The 10,599-nt window shown below is 44.8% G+C and overlaps 1 protein-coding gene across 12 annotated transcripts in view; it reads left to right on the top strand.

Moving 5' to 3' along the window:
* The first annotated feature begins 43 nt into the window (after positions 1 to 43).
* The window catches only part of GRM7 (glutamate metabotropic receptor 7), an 858,094-nt gene continuing 847,538 nt past the window's right edge, over positions 44 to 10,599 (top strand). For all 12 annotated transcript variants that reach the window (XR_009565806.1, XR_009565810.2, XR_009565807.2 and 9 more), the window contains exon 1: positions 44 to 883. Coding sequence is in view for 6 of the 12 variants with exons in the window: in XM_060307845.1 (XP_060163828.1) it covers positions 365 to 883 (519 nt within the window). In the remaining 6 variants the exon portion in view is untranslated. The remainder of the gene's footprint in view (positions 884 to 10,599) is intronic.

Here is a 10,599-nt window from a genome sequence, read left to right as displayed (position 1 = left end):
CGAACGAGGGTGGGAGGGAGTGGGCGGAGGTGGAGAGGGAGCCGAACGCGCATTTAAAGCGATAGCCATCCGCGCTCTCTCCCCAGTGCTGGGCTGTTGGAGAGCTCGAGCTGCAAGCCACCGAGCGCGAGCTCGAGCGCGGCGCGCCGGCCAGGGAACCCGAGAGCGCACGGCGCCCCAAGCTGGCAGGCGCCGCGGGACCCCCAACCCTCGCCGGCTGCCCTTCCCCGGGCGCCCCCACCCTCCTCGCCCGCAGGAGACCCTGGGCTTCCCCGGAGGAGCTCACCCCAAGGGGCCAGGACTCCGGCGAGCCCGCCACCGTCCCCTCCAGTGCCGCCGCCACCACCGCAGCCGCGGGAGCAGCATGGTCCAGCTGGGGAAGCTGCTCCGCGCCCTGACTTTGATGAAGTTCCCCTGCTGCGTGCTGGAGGTGCTCCTGTGCGCGCTGGCGGCGGCGGCGCGCGGCCAGGAGATGTACGCCCCGCACTCCATTCGGATCGAGGGGGACGTCACCCTCGGGGGGCTGTTCCCGGTGCACGCGAAGGGTCCCAGCGGAGTGCCCTGCGGCGACATCAAGAGGGAGAACGGGATCCACAGACTGGAAGCGATGCTCTACGCCCTGGACCAGATCAACAGCGATCCCAACCTGCTGCCCAACGTGACGCTGGGAGCGCGGATCCTGGACACTTGTTCCAGGGACACTTATGCACTCGAACAGTCGCTCACTTTCGTCCAGGCGCTCATCCAGAAGGACACCTCCGAAGTGCGCTGCACCAACGGCGAGCCTCCGGTTTTCGTCAAGCCCGAGAAAGTAGTTGGAGTGATTGGGGCTTCGGGGAGTTCGGTCTCCATCATGGTAGCCAACATCCTGAGGCTTTTCCAGGTAGGGGGGCGCTCCCTCCGGGGCAGAGCGCGCCGTAGCTCCCCGCGCTCTTTATCCTGAAGGCTGGCTTGGACTCCAGGGGTGCGGGGTCTGGTCAGCCTTCGCTCATTTCCACCCTGGAGATGCTGCCGAATCCCTCCCACCTCACCCGAGGAGGTACTTGCCCTGCTTGATTCATTTCCCTTCCATCTCTTCCCTGTCCGCGCTCCACTCCATCCGGCTTGACATTCTGGATTTATGGCCCCATTAACAAGAAACAGTCTCCGAAAAACAAGGCGATGATTTAAATGGGTTTGCATTAGAGTGAAATATGGTTCCAAAACAGGCTTGTAAAAGTGCCGGGCTCCTGTGAGAGCCAGTTAGGCGCAAGGAATATGAAAGATGAGAAGACGCCTAGAAACTAGGCATTTCTCAACTCCCCAGCTTCCCTGCCCCAAGCCGCCCGACAAGCTGCAGCTCCCTTGGAAAATTTCGAGAAGAGCTTAGGGAGGCAGTTCTTAAACCGAAGGCTAGGTCTTCACCTACATTTGGACGTGAATTGCCCATTTCGCTCGGGTTGGATTTCGCGACCTGTAACCTGTCTCTGCGAGGGCATGGGGCGGAAGGCGTGGGGACTGTCCTCAAGCGGGGAGAAGCCACCCGCAGACGTGCCCCCAGGTGATTTGCTCTGGGCAGTTGTTTGCACCGTCTAAACTGCCTTTGCGATCCGGCCACTGGCAGGAGCCGGGCGATCAGCTTTCTGCTCCTGCCAGCTCAGAGCCCGGAGGTGAGCTCATGCTAACTGCGAAACACAATCGCTTTCTCTGCACCCACCCTGTGCCCATTCTTTCCCACGACCTCCCTAACGCAGCCCCCAACCCCAGTCCTGGGTTTTGAGGACGATTCTCAGAGCCAGACAAGAAGGCGCCTGGAGGGAGGCAGTAGGGTGCGCTGAGCAAGGCCGGGCGGTCCTCCAGCTCCGGGTGCAGGCGGGCGACGGCGGAAGATGCGAGGACGGTGGATCGGGCCAGCTGAGCGGTGGGCGGTGCTGCAGTGCTCTCTCACCGCCTGCTCCCGCAGCCTCGGCCCCACGGCTCCTGTGCCGCCCTGGGTATAGATGGATGGCTTCTGGATGAAGAAATTGAGTTTCAGGGTCTGCGTGACTATGGGTTCTCTTGTTTCTCTGTCTTTCTTCCTGTGTGTCTCTCTCCTTGTGTCTCTTTCTCCGTGCTTTTTTTTTTTTTTTTTTTTTTTTTGTCTCTCTGTTTTTATGTTCTCCCTTTCAATTTCTGCCTCTTTTCCTTCTCTACCCCTATCTCCAAGTTTTTTGTTCATCTCTATCTTGAAGTGATCCTTTCCTAATGCCCAGCTCTCTCCCTGCCTGGTAGGACCCAAGCTCAGTTAGTCCCTTCTCCAGATGTTCTGGCTGACCCTTATGCTCCCCGTAGCTAAAAAGTTGGCTCCCTCTCAAGTGCCTTTCCTGAAGCACGTTGGGTTTCTGGAGGGGACTCCTTGTGAGATTCAAGCTGTCACTACATCAGCACCCAGGAGTATGAAGCTTGTGTTTGTGCCAGAAGGAGGGGTGCCTGTCTAAAGCTGCAGCCTGGTATGGCCCCTCTGAGCCTCTGAGCATCTCTAACACCTCTTGAGTATGCCACCATGGAGATCTCTAGATGTTTGCAAGGCCAAAAGTGCCTCTGGGCAGCCTTCACTTTGAGGTAATGCTTTCAGGAAGAGCCTGGGTTGTTGTAAGCAAAACTCAGAAGCACTTCCTTTACCTCTGAGCTTAAACTAGAGAACCTGAGGAGGCAGCGCTGCAGGGAGGATGAGGCCAGAGGTCACCTGCGAACCACAGGGGCACCTCACAGTATTTTTACTGGAGCTCTGGGGGTTGAAGGCACATTTGCTGTTTGACATTTTTAAAATTATTTTGGTGCCTTCACTTGGAGCTTGGGCAGTACTGCAGATGGGCCTGCCTGTCGAAAAAAGAGTGAAATCTTAAAGTCAAGAGAGAGCTTGCCGACTAGGCTGAAGGATTGTGTTTGCTGAAAAAGATTCCAGGGGGAGCTGATTCCTTCTCTGGTGTGTGGATCTGAGGCACTTGCAAGAAAAGAAAACGCTTGCCTTATGCTTAGTTCCCCCGTTCCCTGGGCTGGGAAGGAAAGGAACTGAATGCCAGCATTAGCAGTGTGGGTTGGGACCAAAACCATTCAGAGAAAACACTGTCATTTTCCTCTAATTTGCAAATTGCAGCTATTCATGTTGGATTGAACAGCTGAGGGAAAAGAGCCCCCAGTTTTCACCTGCATTTATTGAGAAGAGGCTGGTAGTAGGAGGGATGCACCAACTTGTAGCTTGTGCTGCAAGCTGGATATAAGCTTGGTGTGAGCATCCTGGTTAACCACTGCCCATGTTCAAATATACAGAGATAGATTCCAACAATCTCTTCCAGTAGCCTTATTTTTGCGTGTGATCTTAGAAGCTCCTGGCATGTAAGTCCAGTCCCCAGTTCCCCAGCCTCTGTAAACCTGCAAAATGAATAGAGAGAATAGTGGAACACAGACCCATTGTTCAAAGGCACAGTCACTTTAGGGAAAGAGGAAAAGAACGGGTAGGTGAATCTTCTCTGGGATTGCAGGGTTCAGCTCAATGAAGACTGTCCTGTATAAAAGAAACTCCTCTAAATGGTTGAATTCTTAGCTCTCCAGAGATTTGAGTTTTCTTTTCCCCAGTCCCTGTGGGGTGCTGTGGGGAATGTGCCAAACCTATCATTTGAGATAAAAATTTATGGTGAGGTAAGCTTCTAGGCTGGGGGAAGGAAGACTTAGTGACTGAAATGGGGGATGCTAAGCACTGAGGGGCAAGAAGGAACAAGGAGATAGTAATGGATGTAACAAATGCTGCAGCTGCCAGCAAAGACTGGATTGAAGTTCCTTCCTGAAAATGAGGACCCGGGCAAGAATGACCACTCAGATGTAAACAGTGTCTCTGACTGGGAATTCTCATCTGCCTGCCGGTGGGCCAGAGCTGAGCAAGTCCTTTCTCTCCTCTGTATGCACACTGAATTGGTTAGTAAGTGACATGTCAGAGGACAGGAATCATATTCAGTGGATCTTTCAAATCCAGGAGTTTGAGGCTAATGAAATTAGTGTGTGGCCAGGGGTCTGCCAACTAGAATTAAGTCACTGCAGCCACCCTGCAATGCATTTTCAGCCTGAAGGGAGCATCAGGGAGGAATTTCGGGAGATTTGTTTCTGAGCCTGTACAAAATAATACTCTCCTAATGCTAAGAAAGATTAAATGTAAATTAATATTGACTACGAGTAACATATTTAAAAAATAATCGCAGAGTGGGGGATGGCTTAAAGTGGAGAGATTATATAATATGGTGTCCAAAGAATAAATCTCCCCTGACCACTGTTTCATGGGCTATAAGTAAGATATATTACAATGGCAATTAATGGGAACGTTTTTATTCAAGGCTTCTCTGCTATTGACTTGAGAGCAAACACTCTGAGAGTATAAATTACTCTTGCTATGTGCTGACTCTGAATGAACAATATTTCATGTGCAGTGACATGGCCTAAGCTATAGACTTGGAATTGAATGGCATCTGTTTCAATTGTTTTGTTCTCTCGAGAGCAACTAGATAGAAAAAAGTGGTCAATTTGACCCTTGTGGGAGCGTGTTGCAAATCTAAACCTGTGTCCCTCATACCATAAATGAAATACATTTGTAAATTTGTAAGTGTTTTCCTTCTGTTCATTGATGCTTGAGTATAATCTCAAACTTTGGGAACAACATTTTATACATAAGTACTTGGTTTTCTTCCTTTCTTCTTTCTCTTTCTCCTCTCTCTCTCTGTTTCTCTCTCTCTCTCTCTCTCTCTCTCTCTTTCTCCATCTTATGTAACTGGATAAAACTGGGTACCTAGGATGATGTGGTGTTACTATAGTGGGATTTTTTTTTAAAAAAAACAACTCTAACTTACCCTTTTAAAAATTTCATAAATACAGGTGTCAGTGCCATTTGGAATAGTCTCTATAACAATTTCTGTCTCCACATTTACTGTGTTTCTGCAAATTTACCTAACAGATGTTGAGTGGGCAATTTTTAAAGGGGCATTTTTTAAAAAGAGTGGAGAGGGAAGGAATAGAGACAGACACATACTATATTTGAAGTTACCTCCACGTGTATTTTATGTATGTATACTCATACAATTAAGAAGTCTTTGGATGTTTTCTCTTCAAGAATAATTCAGATAATGGATTACTTGAATTTCATAAACATTTAGGGTTTAACAAATTTGTTACATATAGACGTTGTATCATGGATTTAAAAGACCATAGCCAATTACACAAAGTATAGTCTAGTCTCAGTCCTGCCATTAATTAGCTATGTTACCTTACGTCATTTAATTTTTCTAGGCCTCATTTTTCTCATGTGATGTTTTTTCTTTGAAAAAGTATAGTTTCTAGAAGTCTCTAATCTCTGTGTCATAGTTCAGCTTGGAGAAAACCTGTTCTTATCTAAACTCCATGACATTGTATTTCCAGCTCCAACTTTGGACTTTGAGTGAGTTGGGGGCAATTTTTAAGGATATTTTCACACAGCTTTTTTAGTTAATATCAGTCTAGCTGACTTGTCATACTCAGACTTTCTCCCATATTCTTTTACCAGTGTGTTCCTTAGTCATATATATGAAGACTGTTGTGGGAAAAATGACCTCCTGGGTCAGCTTACTGCATGGTCATTGACACAGGGCAGGGAGTAAGATTCTGTGGATTTTACAGAAGCAGATACAGGTTTCATTATCCATGTCCTCTCCCCTTTCATCTTACAAAAACAGCAGGCTTTTCTTGGAGAACTGCCAGATAATGCCACCCTGCCTCCTCACGGGCCCCGGGGATGAGTCGCCCAGGGACTGAACTCCAGTAAAGCAGGTGATTGGCTCATGGGTAGGCATCTGACCTCGGCTAAGTCTATCAGACTCCTCCCCAGGACTTTTCTCTCAGAGAAAAATGGAAGAATTGTCTTTTCTCTCTGGAATTTCTAAGCTGGGGAGATGTGACTCTGGGACTCCCAGTGACCGTGCAGCACAAGAAGAGACTTTCTGTAAAATAAAGTCTTGCAGAGGTAAGCAGGGCTGAGCGATGGAGAGAGAGCTGGAACCCTGCTGATACTCTGGAACTTCCAGATCCAACTGTATCTGAATATGGCTGCATCCCTGAATTTCTAGTACTTGTTTGTTGAGGTGGTTGTTGTTGTTTGGTTTTTGTTTTTAAATTTCCTTTGACTATTTTGAATTTGTTTTCAGCCATGTGCATTTGAAAGCATCATAGCTAAAAGAGCTAATTTCCTACATTAATGTCAGGTTTGCTGACTGGCATTCCTTAAGAGAAAAATCATATCTGCTATTTTCTTTAAATAAAATCCTTCTAGGTCAGGTCTGAGATATTCAAAACTCTGCCTCCTACCCCCCTCTTTCCAACATTTACTGTATCACCTTGAAGAACTTGTGACCACATCTTTCCCATCTAGACGCAGTTGAGAGAGAGAGCAAAGACTTCTGACATAAACTGCAACCTATGCGCCTCCTACCTGGAAGCTTTAGAACATACTTGATTCTTGTCATTAAAGCAAATCTTTTGTTGTTGTCTCCAGGGCACAGAAGCGTTTTCATGGCATAATGGAGTACAAAGTACATTAAGCCTAACTCTACTTCTCACCCTCTTTTACTTTAAATAGGCAGGAAAGAACAATCTCAAACACAATTTCCCAGCAAATAAAGTACATATACGATTATGTTTAGAAGACGTTTATGCAACATATAGTTAGACTGATTAATTAATGGACCTTTCGCCAATTGGCACAGTAAATATATATATTCAATGTGCTTAATTAAAAAGAAGACAATAACATATTTTTACAGGTTAATTGTCTGAGAAGAGTATTGTGCCAACACACTTGATACTACAGTATTTCATGTTTGACAAGTAATCTTCTTTCGATTATATTTACTGCTAAATGTTTCTTGGATTAAGCTATTAAATTATAAGGTCAAAAGTAAAATGATATGAAATTACAATGATAAAGGGACACATATCCCACTTTATGAGACTAGAAGTTCTAATTTCTTTTCAGTACTACTAGTAGTGACCACAGTACTAATTTGAGCCCTTACTATGAGCCACTGTGCCCATATACATTTAGTTCTTACAGTAGTTCTGCAAAGGGCATGTAATAATCCACACTGTAAAGCTGAAGAAAGTGCTTCTCATAGCTGAAAGTCACATAGCTGGTGAGTGGCAAAGTCTAGATTCAAACTTAAGTCGTCTGACGATGCCCAGGTTGTTGACCACTATGTACACCGCTCAATTGTTGCACCAATAAAGAAGTGCTTGAAATAATTATAGATTTGCCTACCCCGAAACTGCAGTGATTTAAAGACATCAAAGTTGCCAGTTGCTTAACCACATCTACTTACAGTAAGAAATTACATTTTATTTCATTTCTAAAACAAGATTAATTCTGCAGGCCCATAGAAACTTGAGCACACAAATCCTACCTCCAAATGAAAGATGCTTGTTTTCCATTATTCAACAGATGGCCCTGTACAGGGGCAATAAATATATAGTAGAATTTTCATTCAAGTAAATGAGAAGAGAGGTTTCTTCTTGTCCTGATTCAGTGCCCATCATTATGGATTATGATGGCTCTTCCCAAACTTTACTTCATTCACTCCACTCTTTCTACAAAACTCCAGTGATGGAATCCATCATTCAGATATATGTGCAAAGCGAAAGGACTGGATTAATACAGTCGCTGAAAGTCAAGTTGATAGAGCACAGGAAATACGTCCTAATAAATGCAACATTAATGCTTGTGTGGGCCTTGGAGTGAGGGGTAGAAGAATTTTCAGTTTAATGGAATATTTTGCCTCTTGCTATGAAAGTGTGGCTTAATAGTCTTGTAATTGGTCATTTACAGAATCCTCCATCTCTGGGTTTCATGCTTTCTTTACTCTGCAGCTGTTGATTCCTTCTCTTGTTCTGGATGGAAGATAGCAACGAAGCCACTTCAAAGGGCTCAGCCTGCCTTTTTGTGTTATTGTTTAGATGAAGATATGTCCATTTATTAAAGCACACTATTTAAACATTTTTATCATGTTTCAAACTTGACTGTGTTCTGAAGGTATGAGCACAGACAGACATAATGGGGGATGTTTTCCAGGAGAAAACATACTCTTAGCAAAGGAATTATCAGAATTTTCATGTAGGGATTAAGAATCAAATTCTGGAGTTAGACCTGAATTTAAATTCATACTCACAACTTATTACCAGTCTCATCTTGATCAAACGGTTACCACACTTCTCATCAATTTCCTTATCTTTGAAAGCGGAGTAAGAGAAGTATGCCTGGTGGAGTTACACATAAAGCTCAACTGATAGAATATTCATAAGGATTTTGCACAAAATATACATGGAAATATTTTAGCACCGAGTTTAGCATGCGATTCGTCTTCAATACATTTAAGAGCTATTATTTTATTATTATTATGCTATCATTAAATATCACTATTACTTAAATGTCATTATTGCTAAAATTGCTGTAAAATTACCGCAATAACCCATGATGAATTCCCCTCTTCTGTTTCCTTTGTTTAAATGGAAAATATATATATAAATCTAGACAGAGAACACTTTAGTGATACTATTCAGTGGAGTGAGAATTTCCATGGCACTGATTAAAACAAATTCTGAATTGCATGGACTTAAGATAGCAGAGAGGGGCTTCCCTGGTGGCGCAGTGGTTGAGAGTCCGCCTGCCGATGCAGGGGACACGGGTTCGTGCCCTGGTCCGGGAAGATCCCACATGCCGCGGAGCGGCTGGGCCCGTGAGCCATGGCCGCTGAGCCTGTGCGTCCGGAGCCTGTGCTCCGCAACGGGAGAGGCCGCAACAGTGAGAGGCCCGCGCACCGCAAAAAAAAAACAAAAAAACCCAAAAAGATAGCAGAGAGGCTAAGAAATTTGAAGTTAGACATCCCCAAGTGTGAATTCTACTGTGACCCTCTTCTAGCTCTAGAACCTTGAGGAAGTTACTTAAACTTTCTGAGCTTTACTACTAGTTTCCTCATCTGTATCTTTTTCAGGACTATTTATCAAGCATCTTCCTGTTCTCTATGCTTGGACGTATCAATGAATAAATTAGACAAGAGCCTTTGCCTGCGTGCTCCTTCTTGCATGTTCTCTCCCTCCTTACACTCTCGTGTGGAAACAGATGTTATAAATAAATTCTATACTTTGTCACAAGTTGATGGGCGCTACGGGATAAGGAAAAGGATGTGAAGCTCACTGAAGAGGCTTGGGTTGGGAGTGCTGGAGGAGTGTACAGGTAGGTTCTGATTTTAAATAGGGTAGTCAGGGTGGATTTTATAAGTTGACATTTGAGCAAAGACTTGAAGTGAGGGAGTTGTCAGAATGTATGATGCGGAGACCACTCCCTGGGAGCAAGAATAACCAGTCCCAAAACTCTAAGGCAGAAATATGCCGGGCAGCTTGGAGGAATATCAAGGAGGCCACCCTGGCTGACTTAGTCAGTGGGGAGGAAGAGACAGCAGGAGGGCTGGAGGTCGGATATGTGATGGGATGGATTGGGTAAGTCCTGGGAGGCCATCACACGCATTGTGTCTTTTACTCTAAATGTAGGCAGCCAGGGGCAGGATTTTAGCCGAGGTGTGGCATGAACTGTCTCTTGTTTGAAAAGCATAACTCTATCTGTGGTCTTGAGGATGTGGGGAGAGAGTGGAGTCAGGGAGAATCTCGGGAGGCGACTACAGGATCCTCGAGGTCTATGTTGGTGGCCTGCACCAGGCTGCTAGTGGCTGGTAGTTCTCAGAAGTGGCACATCGGGAAGGTTGTGACAGCATTTCGTGGTAGATTGAATGCAAGAATGGAAAGGAAGAGGGGGTCAAGGGTGAATTCGAGATTTAGGGCCTGGGGAACTGGAAAGGTGTGGTTACTGTCACCTAAGATGGAAAAAGTTTGGGGTACAGCATGTTCGGGGGATTAAAGACCAGTTTTGGAGGTATAAGATTTGAGATGTTTTCTTGACGTCCAAGTAGAGATGCTGAGTACACAGTTGGATACACAAGTCTGCAGTTCTGAAGAAAGGTCTAAACTAGAGATACATTTTCATAAAATGGAGATATTAAGAATAATTACATGGAAGCGCTATTTTAAAGATAAAATGAAGTAATGCAATTAGCACTCTGTCTTCTCAAAACATTTAATAACTATTAGCTAAAATAATTACCTGAAATGAAAAAATACCTATAGTTTGTTTTGTTGTTTGCAGTAAAAGTGAATAAAATGTCACAATTATTTTAATAGTATTTGTGACACAGTAGTTTTAGTTAAGACACCGTGACTACAAACATTTACAATAAACCTTTCAGTCTCCTACTTTTCACTCTGATAGGGTACTTGGAACCATATTTTGTAAGGTTTAAGTTAGTTGTCATAGGGTACCTCTTTAATTAGAAGTAACTCTGAACTGTCTAGTTCCATGCAATTTTATATACATATATGTATAATTATTATTTTATGATTTATCAAACTCAGTTGAAAATTTGCATCACTGATATACATTAGAATTTAAGCATTTACCCAGGTATTCAAGGAAAAAAATGCACTTGTAATTTCCATAGGGGTACTTACTTTCACATCTTCCCTTCA

The sequence above is a fragment of the Globicephala melas genome, chromosome 11 (assembly GCF_963455315.2).
Source record: "Globicephala melas chromosome 11, mGloMel1.2, whole genome shotgun sequence".
In the NCBI taxonomy this organism is placed as follows: domain Eukaryota; kingdom Metazoa; phylum Chordata; class Mammalia; order Artiodactyla; family Delphinidae; genus Globicephala; species Globicephala melas.
Note: the sequence above shows the minus strand (reverse complement) of the source record. Positions and strands in the feature narration are given on the sequence as shown.